The 19761-nt window shown below is 28.9% G+C and overlaps 1 protein-coding gene across 5 annotated transcripts in view; it reads left to right on the top strand.

Moving 5' to 3' along the window:
- Positions 1–19761, top strand: part of LOC142331279 (CD109 antigen-like) — a 144654-nt gene that overhangs the window by 39145 nt on the left and 85748 nt on the right. For 3 of the 5 annotated variants that reach the window (XM_075377066.1, XM_075377065.1, XM_075377067.1), the window contains exons 2-9: positions 655–844; positions 2537–2696; positions 5641–5711; positions 7053–7104; positions 9453–9583; positions 11095–11271; positions 13552–13776; positions 17274–17741. In XM_075377066.1, coding sequence (XP_075233181.1) covers positions 655–844; positions 2537–2696; positions 5641–5711; positions 7053–7104; positions 9453–9583; positions 11095–11271; positions 13552–13776; positions 17274–17741 — 1474 coding nt within the window. Of the gene's footprint in view, positions 1–654; positions 845–2536; positions 2697–5640; positions 5712–7052; positions 7105–9452; positions 9719–11094; positions 11272–13551; positions 13777–17273; positions 17742–19761 lie in introns of those variants that run through there. The other 2 variants (XM_075377068.1, XM_075377069.1) reach the window with 2 other exon arrangements.

Below are 19761 nucleotides of genomic sequence, written 5' to 3'. Positions count from 1 at the left end.
TGTCTTTTACACACCAGTAGTTTTCTTCTGTTATTAATGTGTACATCTACATTATGTCAAAGTGCATGCTGGATTGATTTCTTGTTACACACTCACACTCACACTCTCTCACTTTCACTCATTTGCACATGTGTCAAAAAGGTTCTCACTAATATAAATCCGCCCCTATTCTCATAATAGTACCAACACTGATTATAAACTTGAAGTGCATTATGCAAATCATTTATGAATAACATTAATTTGCTTTTTATTTTCTAAGGAGTGGTTCAACCACAGTTCACCATACCCTTCTTGCAAATATCAACATTTTTTCTTTAACAATTCTCCTCTACTTGCTCTCATCATTGGAAAAAGTGTTAATTTATCTTAATTGTTTGCTTTAAAATTAAAAAAGTTAGTTCTGTTGCACCTTATTCTATACCATTGTAAGTGTAGCTGAAATTCAAAAAAAATTTATTTGACTTTGCATGTTTGTTTCTTCCAGTACTACAATTTATTAGTAATATCTTATGGTGGTTCTGGAGGCTAAACAGAAAAGAGTACTACAATTTATTAATGGTTTATTAGTTTAATTAATGAAGGAGAAATTCAGTAATTACATTGTTGTATATTGAATCATGATTAACTGTATTTTGATAATCGTGTTTTTTTTAGGAAGTACCTGATATTAGCTCCAAAAATACTGAGACCATATAGCACATACAATGTAGCTGTCGTATTATTTGAAAATAGTTACCTACAATTAAGTATCCATGCTACTATTTCTTGTAACAATGAACAAATAGCATCTTTTGTTTTGAATAGAGCTGATCTTGGTAATTCACTAGAAACACTTCCTTTACGGGTAATTACAGTTTTATTTTAAGCATGAAATTATATCTGTACTATTTTTAATTATCCTTTCTTATTTTTAAGTTATTTTAAACTCCCCTAATCTTGTGGATTTATTGTTGTGCCTATTATTAAGTAAAACTTCATCTGTTTTCCATTTTTAAAAAGAATAGTTATAATAAAGAATACAATTTTTCATTGTAACTGTTCTACTACTGAATTTCCAATCAGAATGTAATGAATTATTGCAAAAACTTTCACTCCATTTGATTAAGGATAATTAAATGAAATGAAAAAAATAAGATTATTATATACATTTTTGCTTATGCTTGAGTTAAAAAGGAGTTTCCATACCAATATTCTTATTATCAATCCAAGTGACATCAACTTAAGTGTAAATTAAGAAACTTTTCAATCCTAAATATTTTCTCTAAGTTAAACACTATAGTGCAATATAGTAAATATATAAATAATTGAGTATACATTTTTAGAAAGATTAGTAAAAATGTTACAATCTTTTCTCTTACCATATTGGATCTTGGGAGTAATTTTCATTCCGTATGATTCCATCTTGTACCTTTATAAAATGTTTGAAGTTATAAACACAATTAGTTGTGTTATTTCATTTCTCATGTAATTTAGAATAAGAAAAGTATTTTTAGGGATGCTTTAAACCATGATTTTTAACTGTATATTGCCAGATATGATTTTTTTAAGGAATCTATTACCTAGGTATTATTTGTCAACGTTTAGATAGTATTAGCACATAAATATTAAGTGCGCAGTAGTCCTACCTGGGGTGTCTAATGTAGTTTGGCTCTGCTAATAGTACAGTGGAGAGAATAAGGTACTCCAAAAGGGTGTCATAAATAACATTGTAGCAAGAAGCCAGTTGCCAGGCCAGCAATCCATTTCAATTCTGTGCTTCAACTGAGCTTTTAAAATTTGACAGTAATGAATAAATGAATTTAGTACAATTCTTTGCATAAATTATAGAATTTCTTCAAAATTACTTAGGAAGAAACAAAAATTTTAAAGATCATAAAATAATATTCACCATCAGATAGTAAGAAATTTTAATTTAAAGTTTCTGAAATGGTTTGAGTTAGAAGGTAAACTGCATCATATATGAACTGATAGTTCCGTAATAATTAGGATGTCTGAGGAAGAATCATCCTTGAAACTGAATGGTGTAAAGAAAAATTCTAATGGCTAAAGTCAATTTTAATAAAAAGGTTTCCAATGGTCACTAAAATCAAAAACACTCAGTTTCATTGCAATCTGTATACTAAAAAGGAAGGTTTCTTAAATTTATGTAAATGCCTTTCTCTACTAGTACACAGATCATCAGATTTGCTTTCCTAGCTAACAAATAGATGGATATTTACAAAATACTTTCTATGGGTGTATATTTATTTATTTGTAGTACATAAAGCTCTTTAAATAAATGTGTATCTGTTAGTTTTCATTTCTATTTTACACAAATCTTTGTATTGTAGAAGGAAATATAATCACTTTGGTTGGGTTCAAAAGCCATGTTAGTGAATCTAATTAGTATTTTTTTATGTTACTATAAAAAATAAAATAAATAGATTTATTTTAGATTGATCAAATATTAAAGATGTAGTCATAGCAGTGCAATTGCATTTCTTGTGACTACTATCAAAATTCTTTTTTATGTTTTTCTTTAATTTTTTTAACGCAGATTCCTGTATCTATTCAAAAAGAAAAATATATTTTGAAAGTAGAAGGTGTTATAGCACATAATCCAATTTTTACGAACATAACAGAGTTGCAGTTCACAGCATCATTCCTTTCAGTCACTGTTCAAACAAGTCGACCTATTTATCGAGCTGGCCAAACAGGTACTTTACTTTCATATTGAATTAAGTGTGTATGAGAGTATTTTTTTTTAGCGTTTCATTAATTAAAACTATATTGTTGTACTAAATCTCTAATAATTTGTTTTTTGTTATTTAAATTTTATAATCGGGAATTTGACTGATTGAATTTTTTTTATATTAATTGCTACTTATCAGTATAGTGTTTTTATTATTTTTTGTTTCATATAATTTTTTTCATCTCTTCATAATAATAAAAGTATGAAAATTATTGAAAATGAGAGCATATTCATACACCAGGTTTTTTATAAAATCTCAGGTAATTATTTCTCACAAGTATTTCATGTACAAAACCATTAAACTCTTTAATAAATTATAATTATCCTTGAGAGTACTCCTATTTAAGCTAATTGCAGAGTTATGTCAATCTTAAAAAGTTAATAGTACTGATTATGATGTCGTTATTTAATAGAATGATCTTTCTAATGAAATTAATTTTTTTTAAATCTATTTACAATAATATTAAAAATTTTAAATCAAAAACTTAAAATCTTGTTCCCACTGATTTACCCAATCAATTAATTCTTAATTTTTTTACGGTATTATTTTCATACTGTATTTTATGTATTTTTCATAAAAAACTGTATTTGTATTTTATGTATTTTATATTTTTGTGTTTTGTGCACTTCTTTTAGCCCAGTATTGATTCATTCTTTCTGATCTTACTTTCCTTTCTTCTTCAGGGAATTGGATCTTACTTTGATTTTGGTTTTGGCTTGGAACTCATTTTCTTGTCCTTGGTGATTGTTTTGGCATTTTTGTCCAGGACCGTGATTTGGAGTGCCATTGCATTTTTTTCTGTTTGGTTGAAACAATCTGGTTTGGTTTTTTGTTGTGGAAATAATAAAAAATTTGTTTGGTTAGTATGTTTGCATTCATTCTGAGGATGTGTCCATAGAAGTTGATTCTTCTTTTCTCATTGTGTCTAACAATTTTTCTGTTTTTTTTTTTTTTGTATTGGTTTCATTTTGATGTGGATTAGTTTATTGTTTTGGAATTTGGGGCCTAGGATTTTTCTTAAAATTTTCCTTTCTTTGATCGTTAACTGGGCCAATGTTGGTGATGGATAATGTTTTGGCTGCATATAGGGCTTCCGGTTTGATAACCATGTTGTAGTGTTGTATTTTTGCATTCCAGGATATAAGTATTTTGTTGTAGGTGTTTTTGTTTTTGGTGAGTTGAAAGGTTAATTCAAGTTTGTTTTTTCTGGTTTTCATTACCTGTTTCTTAAGGGTATTCCAGCTAATCCATTCTCTGAGATATTTATATTCTTGGACTATTTCTATATTTTGTTCTCCAATTTTAGGGTGCATTGGTGGGTTTCTGATATTTTTTACTATTTTGGTCTTTTCAAAGGAGATTTTGAGACCTATTTTCACTACTTGTTTTTCAAGTTCTAAAGGCTGTTCTTTGGCTTCATCCCATATTTCAGCTAGTAGAGTCATGTCATCTGTGATAGTTAAGCAGTTGATTTTGATACCTTTGTTTTTTGTGCCTAGTCAGATTTCATTATGGATATTTTGGTCAATTCTCTAACTGTTTTTTCACTAGGGCTCAAGGACACAGTTAAATAGTAGAGGGGAGAGTCCGTCTCCTTGTTATATGTCGGTTTTAATCACAAAAAGATTGGATAGTTCTCATGAATTTAACTTTGGAGTATGTGCTGGTGAGGGTTTTTTCAATTAGGTTTGTGGTTTTGTTGACTAGATATAGTTCTTTTAATATGGAGAAGAGGGAGTCTCAGTCTATTGAATCATATGCTATCTGGAAATCCATGAAAGTGATGATGTATAGCTTTGTTCTCAATTTTTGTAATTCATGGTGTTTTTGAGGTTTAGGATTTGTTTTGGGCTGGATCTTGCGTCCCTAAAGCCTGCTTGATACTCTCCAAGTTGAGGGTCCAGTTGTGGTTCTGCTGTTTTAGTAAGGCTCTAGAGATTATATTTAAGTTACATTTAAGAGTGAGTGTAGTTGTTGGGGATATGTTTTGGGCCCTTTCTTATATAGTGGATGAATGAGGGCTGTCTTCCATTCCATTGGGATTTTCTCAATTATCAAAATTTCTTTGAAGAATTTTTGAGAGATTGTGTCATTTTTGTTGGCTTTTTCAAAGTTTGGCTATTATTTGATTTTCTCCTGAGGATTTGTATTTTTTGAGATCTGATGTGGTTGTAGTTCCTCAGTGTGGAGGAATTCCAAGTCAGGGTTGGATACTTTTGAAGTATTAAAATCCATTTTTCCTGTGGGGTTTTCACAACTGAAAAGGTTTTCAAAATTCTCCGCTAGAATTTTGCAATTATCCATGTTGTTGTGGGCAATGTTTCTGTTTTTATCTTTGTGTTGGAGGGTTGTATTTGGTTAGCTTTCGTTTGAAGGTCTTGTAAAAGCTGCTCATGTTATTTTTGATTAAGCCTTCATTGAACTGAAAAAGTTGGTCTTCTTGGGTTTTTTGATTCTTTTGAGATTTTTGTTGACTAATTTTCTGATGCTTAAAAATTTCAATATAGTTTGTTCAGTTCTTTGCGATTCCATCACTGCCATGCTTTTTTCGTTTTCCTTTGCTGTAGGGATTGGTTGTGTTCTTCAGTCCACCATGCCGTGGTTTTTGTCTATGATTAGGGGAGCTGGTTGTAATATTTTTGTTTTAATTTTTTTTTATATTGGTTGTAAACATAATTAAAACTACTGCACTACAAAATGCTATTAACACACGATGTCAAAACAAAAATCTCTTGATAGACAGTAAGTCAAAATACTACAGAATTTGTTTCATAAACCCATTTTATAAACAGTAAGAAATGTTAGAAATTGTTCCACATACCGATTTTTAATTTCTGCTTTGTCAGTAAATATTATCTCTCTTATTTAATGAATGTCTTATCATAAATGAATGTTAAAAATGTTTCAGTTCTATTTCGTGTACTAATCCTGCATACTGATTTGACTCCATTTGATGATGCTGTTGAAATACATATACTGGTAAATATTTTAGTACTTCTGTTTAAATAATAATTATTTTTTTTGTTGATAAATATTATTTTCCAATGGTTGATATTATTTCATGTTTTCATGCCTCAAAAATATTTTACAATAACAGCATGTGCTTCATACAGTAGCAGTAAAAGCATATTTTGTTATAAATTTAAACCTTTAATAATCAGGTTGCATGTAACCTGATCATTAAATGTTTAATACATTATTCTAATAGTAATGATAGTAACAATAAATTGATGTTAATAATAATTGTTGTACAATGCAATAAATTAAATTGAGAAAGGGCCGCCAGCTCCCATCAGAATGGTTGTTTTACTTATCAATTTGCATGAAAAATGTAGCCATTCTGCTGTTGAAAACATTTTCCAGAAAACATTTAATTATTATGGCAACGTAGAGACAATTACAAAATTGGAAATTTGATTTTATTTTACAAGTATTTGTTTATGTACAAAAACCAAGCATATTATTTTACTTTACAAATGGTTTCTTATTTTAAAATATGTTAATCAGATTTATATATTAAATAATAGATAAATAAAGTTACATGTTTTATAATTTTAAAAGAAAAACAATCATTATTAATTTTTTTTTTTTTTTATTGAATAATTATCAGTTTCAAGTTGTGAACACTATTTGACTTAGGATGTTGTTCAGTACAATCTGTGTAAAAACTTAGATTATTGTTTTATTTAAAATTTTTGTGTAATTATTAAATTCAATTTTAAAATGACAGTAATTTATGATGAAAGAAGTACGCCAATCAAAAAAAGAAAATGGAATAATAATATATTTTTTAATCTGATTATTAACATACATGAAGCAGCTGAGGTACAAAAGGGACGAGCCAAAGTTAATTTCTCTGAAAAATTGATGTTCACTCTGCAATCAGTTTCAGGATATGTACATATGAGGTGTCACCTGTAGTGCTAAATATTATATCTATTTTTTGAAGGTTTAAAGTAGTAATGATTGTGGTTTGGAAAGGATAGGAAGCCACTAATTTATTCACTATAACTTGTAAGCCTGATTTAGATTGTTGATATTCCTGAGAAGAGCCATTATGATTACAGCTGCAACATAATGACTTATGTGACATGTCAGGTTGCCTATAACTGTTTGGTTTTGGTATCTTTCAGTCAAACTGATCCACGTTAAAGATTAGATTAATAATAACAATCATAGTAGCTAACTACAAAATTCCTTATTATATCCCTGTCACCTAACTATTTTAGATTTTCTTTATAATTTATATTTTAATTTTAAGAACCTTTGTTCTGTAAAGTTTGTAGTTGTTAGTCTCTTATTGTTTGTTTATTGTTATAGGATCCTGATGGATTTATTATGAAACGATGGATATCAATTTACACAAACAATGGTATTTATAAATTTTTATTCAGTAATTTTTTTGCTGTTTACTCCTTTTTATGTTCTTTTTACAAACTTTTACTCCTTTGTTATTTTCCTATGCTCCTTCTGATAATTATAAAATATAATTAATCTGAACTTCAGCATCAAACAGAAGTGAATTGTTGAAGTCACTATGCAAGATCAACTTTATGTTTATATTTTAATGTTTGGTTCGGTGTTAGTTTTTTTTTAATAATTGTCAACAGTTCATTAGATCTCATTTTTTTTTGCTAGAATAGGAACAGGTTTTAACCAGTAGGCACCTCAGCCAATATTTTGTTTTTTTTTTTGTACTACTACCATATAAGCAACAAAGTCTTTGAACACTTTAACAGGCATATTCCTACATAGAAGTAGCTGTCGTGTTTGTTTCCATACATATCACATGAATCACATGAACCATAAGTGGAGACATGGCAGCTAACTAAACTCCCATGGCACTTGTCCAAGAAAGGAGAGCAAAAGGAAGGAGGTGATCATCCACACATGGAGTACCTCTGATTGATGTTGATGAGAGTAGTTTAACGTTTTGTCTGAGAACTAGATTTTAGATTTACCTAAATACCCGACATTCATTCAAATATTAGTTTATAATTCCTTTAGTATTAGTTTATTTTATCTTAAGTATGTGAAAAAGAAAAAATGTAGAAAATATTTCTATTTGGTGTTAATTTTGGTGAGCCGTATACACTCATACTGTATATGATAAAAAAATACCATATGCAATGAATTCCTTATAAAATCAACATATATTTGGGAGTTATGCACATAATCACTATTGTGGTAAGGCAGTCTATTGATCCTTAGTATACCTTATTATATGTGCATTCAACAGTATCATAAATATGTTTTGTTTCTTTTCAACTGAACCCGTCTGTTAAAATCTTGTCTTGATCTCAAACCCTATTATATAAGTGGCTCTTTATGGAGAAACAATTTTTTTGCTGTAATCATAGATTATTTATTGAAATACACCTTGAGTATTAACAACATAATTCTCTTCTTAATAAATAATCTTTGTAATCTTCATCCATATAATACACTGGCACATTGATTGCATTGCTAATGCAATCAAATGAATAGAATTCATAATTTATGTGACTCTGATTACTAGTAATTAAAAACAGATTTCAGTTTAGTGCAGATACAGAATATAAGTATACTACTCAAATATGATATTATTTCAGTGAGCCTAATTCTTGATTTTTGTTTTATGCTTCTTCATGATCAAGTTTTGTAATTACTTAATCTTTATACCACGCATTCCTTTTTACAAGTGATTTTTTTTTTGTCCATACCTATGATTTTTTGTTGGTAGGAGATAGTCTTGGATATAATCTATTTACTCTCTACATAATGGTGATAATAATCTATTACCCTCACACAAAAAATATTAGAGGTAACTATGTGGATAATTATTAGATAAATAAGATAAAAAAAATATCACTTACTGCTTATTCCTTTAAAGATTCTCTCATATTAGCATACCACTTCTTTGTAGGTATGAACATTTTTTCTTTAAAATTTAAAAAAGGATATTACTTTTCTTAGTCAGGTTGTTAAACTGCAATATGAAGGAATCTGTGGTTTTGGTATGAATAAGTATGAGAAATTTCTTTTCTTTTGGTGTCTATCAATTTTTTCTTAAAATTACGTAATTTTGAGTATTAATTTTTTTTAAATCAAACTTGTCATGAATTCTACAGTAAATAATAAGTTTAGAAGTTCATTTTTTAAATTAAAATGCTTATTTCATTATTCTCTGCATATTTACATATTCTATAAGGCTGGAATGAAATGATAAATGAAAAACGCTCAGCTAAGTGCAAAAAACTAGCAAAGGTCTCATTGTTATTGAATTTTTTCACGTATGTATTTGTATATGATAAAAATCCATATACCTATTTGTCAACCTGTATGCAGAAGATGTAACCTTCATTTTTAATTGGAGTTTTTAGGTTTTAATTCTAATAAGCCATGGAATAAATTTTATAAGCTTCAAACTTTTATACTGTATTTCCTTGATATAGCTTGGCTGTAGATATAGCTTTACCTTTAGAATGTTTGGCTGTAAAAATGTTACCAAATCCTTATCAAACCTTTTAGAAATAAACTTTAGATGTAAAGACAAAAAAATACATTTAATGAAAATGATAGTTAAACAAGAATTTATCCTAACATATGTTTGAATAGTGATTTATAAAATTTAATTTAAAATGTTATAGCATTGAAATAATGTATTAAACTGATAGAAAACTTATCTATTAACTAATTATTAATATTAGTTGTACCATTTCATTTTTTCTACTTTTACAGGTGTGGCTAGCTTACAGTTTAAATTACCAAAAATGACAAAGGATGGTTTTTGGAAAATACGTATTAAAGCATGGGACCAAACCGAAGAGAAACTAATTAAAGTGGAAACATACTTTAATCCTTTGTTTGAGGTTTGATATTTCTCACTGATGTCAAGTGTACTTGATAAGAACTGGTGGCTGCTCACAGTGGTTGCTGTGAAAATGGTTAGACTGATCAAGAGGAATAACATTTTTTTAATCAGCTTTAGGTTTTCATGAGCAATAGTAAATATTTTGATACTGCTGCTCTCTCCTAATATCAAATTAACAATATACATATCTTTAGTATAGTTTACATGTAATAAAAACACTTTTCAATTTATTTTTTAGTGCAGATACAGTATACAGTATTTTTCTAATCAAATATGATATTATACCAGTGAGCCCAGTTTCTGGCTTTTATTTTATGCTTCTTTATGATCTCCTAAGTGTTAATACTTCATCTTTATACCATGCATTCCTTTTTACAAGTGATTTTTTTTTTGTCCACACCTATGATTTTTTGTTGGGAGGAGATATCCCAAATTTACCGATAATTTTTTGTTAGCAGGGAATCATGTAAATATGCTGTATATATCAACTGATATTAATTTTTGTCTTAGCATTACAAGAAGTTAAATATTGAATAATCATCTTAATGGCTTATTCACTTATTAACTCACTACTAAGTCTTCTAACTTTTGGTCAAAAAAATAAAAATATAATAGTCAATTTAATTGTAAAAACAATTTTTGATATTTGCTACCATATCATCAAAGCTTCACAAAGTTCTGAGTGAATGGAATTAAAGCTGGTAATGTCATTCTTTCTCAATTTAATTTACCAGGAACAAGCTTATCAAATTATGTGTTCTGAAGTTATTTTTTTTTTAAGTTTATGATTTGTAAATCAATATATTAAAATTTTCCAGTTACTACCACCCTGTTTAAATATTTTATTAACTGTTAAATTTATTTTATAATAAATTAATATTATTTTATTAAATATTTATTAATTTTTTTTTCCAAACTGAGTTGTAAGTTTATTCTCTATTGATCAAGTTACTTTTCAATATTATTGATCAAGTTTCTTTTTGAAATAACTATTTAACAATATTTTCATGAGTTAAATAAAACTTGCTGGTTTCTGAATTTTTAGCAGGACATTTTTAAGTTCTAAACTTGACTATTCTAATCAAAGTTTTAATTCCTCATCAGAAAAATATATTATAACCAACATATGTTCACCTTTTCAATTATGAAAACATATTCCTTCTGGAATAGAATATTCCTTCTGGATTAATAATTTTACCTATTTAATAAGACATTAGATGGGCAAAACTTTTATTTCCATCTCCATTCTGCTTTCTTTTTTAACTCATTTAGAACACCCACATTTTTCAATTTTCTTCAATAATTATAATCAGTTGCAAAAGGTTTTTTCATAATATATCATATTGTTAGTAGATGGCAATTTCTATTTGGAATTGTTTCAGTTGTTCATTGCTGATTACTTTTTCTTATTTTTTTTTTCTTTAATAAAATTGCCAATAGGAAGTAAAATAGTTATTAAACAAATTTTTTTTTTACAAAAGTGGATTATTTTTAAAACTGTTTTATCAGGTACATATTATGTGGCCTCCTTATGTGTTGTCAAATGAAGAGATCATTACTGCTTACATATCTGGCCTATTTATATCAGAAAAAGTTGCTAGAGGAAATGCTATATTAAAACTGTCAGGTCGAAGATTTGCTCAAAATGATACCTTTACTAACATTTCTACTGAGAGAACTTTTATTGTAAGTAATAATTTTAAGTTTTATTGAATTCATATAATTATAATATTAATAGTTTGGTTATGTTTTCATTACAACGCACACCCAGTTTCTCCACCTCTTGTTAGAGACTTCTTTTTTTAAATAAAAGAATCCTCAATATTCTATGTTTTATATTTATGAATTATAGAAATTTGAATCAGAAATAGCTAATGATATACATTAGCTTATATTTCTTATATTATACATATTTATGACACATAATATGTAGTATAACTTTTTTTTTTAACTTTATATATATATATATATATATATATATATATATACACACGCAAACACACACACACACACACACATAAAGACTTAGAAATTAGGAATTTATTTATAAGAATTAGGAAATTATTTATCTTTTTTTGAAGAAAAATATAAATACATAATAAAAAATGTGACTATTTTTTATTTCAAAGAACATTTAAATGCTTCTCTTTATGCAGATTTTGCTGGTGTACAATTTCTTTCCCCTTAAATTAATATAAATTGCAAAATTAAAATATTTGAACTAGTCAATTTCAGATTTTCAAAATGCATTCTACCTTCAGAGAAAGGAACAAGTACAAAAACTTAATTTGTCTAAATAGTTCAGACTTCTTTTTCCTTGAAACCCTAATCACTTAATATTAGCAATAAGTGATATTATGTTAGTCAAACGATTACATTTAAAAACATGTTGTGTTTCCAACAGCCAAAAAAAACTCTTTGAAATCATGATCAGCTTCACATTCCCAACTACCTATATCTCCTGATCTCCCTTAGATTAACAAAAATTGGATTTATTCATGGCTTAAACTATTCTTTTTCAAAATATTCTACTTTCAGGGAAAAATAAAAACTCAGTGGCATCTTAGAGATTTATGTCTCATTGCCTTGAAGGCTCTCTAGATACCCTCAAATAATAAATAAAAATTATTATGTTTATAAATATATTTTAACCATTTCTTTGAGGAAGTTTTCTAGGAGTCAGTAAAATCTCAGTTGTGTCATTGTGCATACTCCCTTTCCCCCCACCAACAGCCCCTGATCCTTTCATATAACAAAAATTGAAGTAAAGTCTGTAGCTGAGCAATCTTCTGTTTTTGGAAGCAAATAAAAAATCAGTGGTGTCAAAGGACATTGGTCACTTATTTTAACTCCTTCTACTTAATGAAAATTTTACTGACCACATTATGAGCATAATTTTTGATAATAATATAATTATTTTATAAAAAAAATTTAAATGGCTATTGGAGGAAATATTTTTTTTAAGTTTGACTGAGAAGCCCTTCTGTGCGTAATAAAAAATGATTAAAAACTGTATTTTATATTTATTTAATATAAATTTTTACAAAAATAATGTTTATTACTACTCTGAATAGGTTTGGTATTACGCAACCATTATTTACTGTCATAATATTAAAATATTTTTAGCTAGCTTTATATGAATAAAAATATTTTTATGCTGTGACAAAGTAAACGGCTTTTGTAATTTATTCATCTAATTACATATGAGAAAAATTAATCATCAGTAAATTATAAATAATAGTTAATAATGATATTTGTTCTGAGTTTATTAAATTTTATTGATATGTTATGCATATTTATAAAATAGGAAACTGAAGATGGAGACAAGAGCTGACAATCCATTATTACAACTTATGCATATTAAGAAGTAATTTATGAATGATTAATTTACTGCTACTTGTGTGAACTCATCTAAGTGATAGTGAGATGATGAATATCATTTTATTTTAAAAATAATTTAACAGTTGTGTAAAATAAAATGTTAGGTACAAGAAAATTATGTGAATATATTTATTTATTTTTGCAAATAATAGACACAAGTACATAAATACTATTATTATATTAACAATATATATTTTTATACTTAACTCATGCATATTTAATCACATTTAAGTTTGCAGCTTTATATTATATAAATTTACACTTAATTATATTATTCATTATTGAATGTAAGTATAATAATTAATAATCTAAACAACTGTTTTAATTCTCAGATCATGTTAGTGACAAATTAGCTATTTTTAGTCAATGGTTGTATATTAATTTTATCAAGTACTTTATAAAATTTATAAAAGGTCTTTTGTAAAATATTTTTATTTAAAAAAAAAAACATTAAATTTTTGAAACAGATTTGTTTCTATGAAAGATCTGCATAATAGCTCCAAAAAAGGTTTTCTTTACGTATTATTTTATATATTTAAAAGTGAATACTTATTTTTTAATTTATTATTTCTCCTTTTTTTGCAGAAATCTAAGAATTATGAATTTGTTTTTCCAATGAGTAAAGTAATTGAAATAATGGGTTTTGTTGAAGGCTTAGAATTAAGATTAGATGTATCTATAACAGAGTTTCTATATGGTGAGACAGTTTCTGGCTACAGTCTCACTCGCATTATTCCATCTGAACTTCGTGTTAGTTTCCTCAGCTCTTCACATGCTGTCTTCAGGCCTGGTATGCCATTTCACACAGAGGTAAATTTTTATTTATTTTGTTTGCATTAATTTAAATTTAATTTTGAGCTTCTCATATGAACATAACTTTTTATTGTCTGTGCCTAACAGATTCATACTAATTATTTAATTTAAAGTGTATTTTCAATAAGATTATGGTTTTTTTAAGTGCAATATGTATATCAGTCTCACTATATTTTATTTGTTGGCTTTTATTAATAAAGAAATACGTTTTATCTGATGAAATAATTTTGAATTTGTTAATTTTATGAGAATTGCTGTTTGATAATTTGTTATAATAATATGTTACATCAGTAACTTATTTTTTTATAATTTTACAATATAATTCACATGGAGGCAAGCTAACATTTTAAATAACGATATTGACATCATAACCATGCAGGAAACCCACACTGAGAATGAAGAAGAGCTTCCTAAAAGAGGTAGGATACCAGGAAATGATTTGTTGGGAGCCATACTTCATCATGCCTATGGATTATCACTTAGGTTCGCTCGTCTGTTGAGCATGTTCACCTGTCTAAGATATCCTGCACAAACATCATCCATGAAGTTTTATTAAGGTAGGAGAAATAACCATTAGTAATGTATATAAACCTCCTAATATCGCCTGGCCACTCGAAACACTGCCTCCTCACATAGCCATTCAACTATGTATGTTGGAGATTTTAATAGCCATCTTACACTATGAAAATATAGTGACAACGACATCAATGGTGACCCATTAATGAACTGGACAGATGATAACAACATGTGCCTGATATTTGATGCTAAAGAACGGGAATCTTTTAAATCAGCAGCTTGGAACTAAGAATATAATCCTGACCTATGCTTTGTGAGCACAAATGATAACATACTTTTACAAACCACCCTTAGAATCCTAACAGATTTTCCTCACAGCCAATATTGACCAGTAGCTATAGAGGTATGCATAAGCATCCCTCTAATCAGATCCTTCCCTCGGCCAATATGGAACATTAAAAGGGCAGATTGGGAGAGGTTTTCCAGCAGGCTTGATAAATGCATGGAATGGATCCCACCTGTGATCAAAAACTACCAAGATTCATAGGAGTAATAACTGAAACAGTAGAAGAGGCCATCCCCAGAGAATTTCGTAAAGAATACATACCTGGGTGGAATGACGAATGTGAAGAACAATACAGGAATTCCTCAAGAAAGATGATGGAGAAATAGCTGATGACCTATTGCACAAACTGGATGCAGCACAATGAAAGAAGTGGCCAGAAACAGTTGCTAATCTGGAATTTAAAAATCGAGCAAAGAAGCTTGGTAAAGGAAATTAGGCGATAGCCCTAAAACAAAAAATAGCAATACATCCCTTCACCTGGAGAAGATTGCAGCCCACATCGTATCCTCATCTAGAGCTCCACAGGATAGAGCTCATTCAACACAAGTGAAACACAAATTTAAAGTACTGAAAGCCCTGGCTAGCCAGGAACAAATAATTCTCCCATTCATTATTACAACTGAGGAAGTAATAAAAGCTCTTAAAAATGTGAAAGCAGGCAAGGCACCAGGGTCTGTTGGGATACACTCAGATTTTCTCTTAAACTACAGTAAACTCACAAAAGACTGGCTGGCCCAGTTCTTCACAGGCATCATGAAGCGAGGAAGAATTCTGAGTGAGATGAAAAATCAAATGTCATCAATAATCTAAAGCCAGTAAGTTGAATGACAACCCAAAAAGCTATCATCCAATTACTCTATTGAGCGCAATATACAAGCTTCTTGAAAGGCTCTTTCTTATATAACAGAATTGGGAGCAAAATATTTGAAAGGATTTCTATTGAGCAGGCTGGCTTCCAACCAGAAAAGAGTTGCACAGACCAGATAATGTCACTAATGGCTTATATTGAAGCAAGTTTCCAAAAAAATCTGAAGACATCAGCTGCGTTTATAGAATTCTCTACAGCTTACGACACCATCTGGAGACATGGTCTTCTATATAAACTTATACAAGTAATTCCATGAAGAAAGACCTTTTGACTCATTGACAAATGCTTACTGGTAGGACTTTTCAAGTTATATTGGTAGCCACAAGAGCTCCTCAAAAATGCTGAATAGACGGGCTTCCTCAGGGCCCATTCTGGCTCCCCTGTATTCCAGTCTTTATATCTTCAACATTCCTGACATTAGATCACAGTAGTTCAGATTCACAGATGACTGGGTAATAGTCATAGGACAAGAATTTTTTAAGAAACAGAAGCCATCATGATATCTGATCTGTCAAGCTTGGGAGCATACTTTCGTAGGTGAAGGCTGAAACTAAATGCCAAAAAGATGGAGTTGGCTTGTTTCCATCTTTGTAACAGGGTGGCAAACAGACAACTCTAGGTTCATTTTGAGGGTAGCCTTCTCCATCACAACACGTATCCAAAATACCTCGTTACTCTAGACCAAACATTTTCTTACATGAGACATCTGGAAAACACTGCTGCAAACCTGCGAACTAAAAATAACATCATCCATAACATATGTGGAACAACTTGGGGTTCTTCTGCCAAAACCTTGTGCACTTTGGCGCTTGGGGTGATCTACTTAACCATAGAATACTTGCTCCAGTCTTGTTCAACAGCACACATACACAAAAGGTTGATGTACAACTAAATAACACCATGCGGATTATCAGGAGAACATTAAGATCAACCCTCACCGTATGTTTGCCTATATTGAGTTGCATACCCCCTCCTGATCTCTATCATAACACGACTGTCCTTCAAAAGTACACACAAATACAGGGCAATCCTCGACTCCACATACACCAAGATATAGCCAATCTGAATAGATATACACTGTAATCTAGGAGACCGCCTATGAGATCTGTTGAGGAGCTGGCTGCATTGGAGTTCAATTTAACAGGTTCCTGGAAACAAAACTGGATGGAGACCTATCTTCCCTGATGTTGGAAACCTCCTGCCTTTGAACAACCTTGCAGAGTATGGACGTCAATCAATAGAATCTGTACTAGTACTAGTACTAGTACTAACCATAGGTAGATGTGTGGACTCACTTCACAAATGGGGTAAGATGCCTTGAAACACAAGTAACCATGTAGCGCGGGCAAAACTGCAACAGGGAGCTAGTAATAAATAAAATGAAAACATTAGTGATAGTCATACTGTTAATAATTTATTCTATGGAAGTTTATTTGAAGATAAAAATTTGACCCATTTCTGGCTAATGAAAAAAGAAACTTGAGCTTGAACTTTCATAATTTTATAACTGAGTCACTAAAAAAATGAAGAACATACATACACATTGTTATTTTATATTATGAAAAATTTTAAGTTTATTTGATTTCTACATAATCTTTTTAAGAATGTATTTTATTCTCAAATGCCATGCATTTAATTTTTTTCTATCTTTTATGCTATAGCTAATCAGTAATATTTTAAATATACTTTTAAAATTAATATTGCCTATTATTATAATTGTTATTATTACTGCCTATTAATATTAATTTTTTTACAAATCTTCAGGTTGTTGTCAGCTTTCAAGATAATGAAAAAATACCTGAGGAAATACTAACATCTTCAAAGTTACAAATACAAGCCACACTTTATTCTAATTCAGGAGAAGTGACGCTACCTGCAATAATTGCTGGAGTAAATGATAACTCACATAAATTAAAATATAAATATGAGTCAGACAATCAAATAGAAGAATTAGAGTTATTTTTTACTAGTTTTCAAAATGAGAATTACCTGAGAGATGGAGTTCTTCCAGTTAAATTTGATACTCGTAATGATACAATTAGAGTTGTTATTTCAGCAATTTTCACCGCTAGTGATGGAACTGACATTGAATCATCTATGGAAGCTGAGCGTCATCACACTGATTCTAACAAATACATTGGCGTTTTCACATCAACATCTGATGCTGTTGTTGGAGAATATGCCATATTTCATGTTAAATCAAACTTTATCATGGATAGTTTCCAGTACTTAGTGAGTGAGTTTCTGATTCACAGGTTTTTTTTTTAATTTCTGTAATATTCTTCTATTTAATTACTCTAAACTTCTAAAATTGAAGTTTATTGTTTTACAAAATTTTATTAAGAATTTTTTTTAGTTATATATGTACACATGATTTTGTGTAGCAAACTTTATATTAGGCTTCTTTCGAACACAATTTTAGGTATATTTTTGAAGCAATTATTAAATAATGTATCATGCAATGATGTTTTAAATTTTTTTTAATTAGAACCTAGCATTATTATTTACCTAAGATAATTCTTAGAATTTAATGTAAATAATTTATTGCAAAAAAAAATTTTTTGCTAACTAGATAAGGTAAAAATCAGCTAATTCATTCCTAGGTAATCAGGAGTTTACTGCTTCAAAGTTTATTTTAAACATGTTTTATGAAAACAATATTAGTTTTATGGTATTTTAGTAGATGAGGTACTTACCAATAAATTTAAGATGTCAGTGATCAGGTCAAAAGTGATGCAAATTTTGGTTTGCTGTCTATTTAAAGATTGAGTGCCTTTTAAATCAGTTTGCATGACTGGCATGTATTACCATTTGTTAATAAGCAAATTCGTATAAATTTTCTTCTGTCATCATGAGACTTTCTCCTTAGTACTACCTAAGTTGAGTTTGAATACAAATTTATCCATAGTGTGCTGACTTAATGTAAATTTCTGTTCATACAAAATATTTCTTTCTCTGCAGTTGCATTGAACATTTTAATGTTGTGTTTCTGTATGACTGCTGAGCAGTGAAGTGTTAGTACACCATATCATAGGCTGTGGTTCAAGACTACTTACACCTAATCTTTATATTATGTTTAATGTCTTAGTTTTTCCATAGAATAACATGCATAATTTATTTCTAATTAATAATGAATTATATACTTTCAATTTCATCTATTGGTTGATAAAAGAAATGAATTTTTATTAATAATCTTTGAAGTAACCGTAACATTCAGCTGTAAATCCAAGATTTCCGCATTTTATTTATCTTCTTTAAATATTTTTTATATAAATTTCTTGACATTCTGTAACAGTTCCCATTTTTATTTTTTTTTTTTTTATTAATAAGTATGATGATATTGAAAATTAACTATAGCAGGAATTATATGTAAAATAAAATACTACTGTTATATGCATTGGTATGAGCATTTAATGTAATTCTCTACCAGTAATAATGATGAATACTACTGATTAATTTAATAATACAGTAAATAATTAAAAATAGTGGAATAATAAAATTAATTACATTCTTAAAAATATATATATATTTGTCTGTGTGTGTGTGTGTGTGTTGTGTGTTACCATTATTATTAAATTTGTGTAATTAAATGTCAAAATTAACTGAGCTGTTTGCAGTAATTTTGATTACCAGCCAAGTTAACCTCAGAGCTAATCAAGTGAACAACAAAGCAGCCATGGAATGTAAAAAGTGTCATGAATAAATGAACAGATGTTATGAATTGTAGTCAACTTAACAAATAGTTTATTAATAATTCAAAATAACCACCATATATGTTAACAGAAAATATTTAAATATTTTAAGATAACAATTTTTTATCATTACATTTTAACATCCCATAATTGTTAAAGTTAACAGAAATGAATCAAAGGAAAAGGTAAAAATCCAGGACTCTCCAAGGAGTGGAGGATGTATGGGAACTCGAAGGTATCCCATATGGAACGCTACATATAAGTATTTTATAACAACAATAAAATCATGTATGTAGCTCTATGCTGTTATTAATTTTGTAATAATTCAAGTTCATAGTTTCATTTTCATATTTAAAAAAAATTTCAACCATACTATACTATAGGATTAAACTATACTATTCTGAGGTTGTTCTGCCTTATAACAAGCTCCAAGCCAAATTACAGTTTGGCATTTCATTTGTTCACTCAAGCTACATGCCCAAGGCAGTGTCATTGATTGAACCCAAACAGTGGAATGTAGTACATTGTAAATTAAACCAATAGGAATGTAAGTCAAAATA

This window comes from Lycorma delicatula, chromosome 10, assembly GCF_047948215.1.
Source record: "Lycorma delicatula isolate Av1 chromosome 10, ASM4794821v1, whole genome shotgun sequence".
Classification (NCBI taxonomy): Eukaryota; Metazoa; Arthropoda; class Insecta; order Hemiptera; family Fulgoridae; genus Lycorma; species Lycorma delicatula.
Note: the sequence above shows the minus strand (reverse complement) of the source record. Positions and strands in the feature narration are given on the sequence as shown.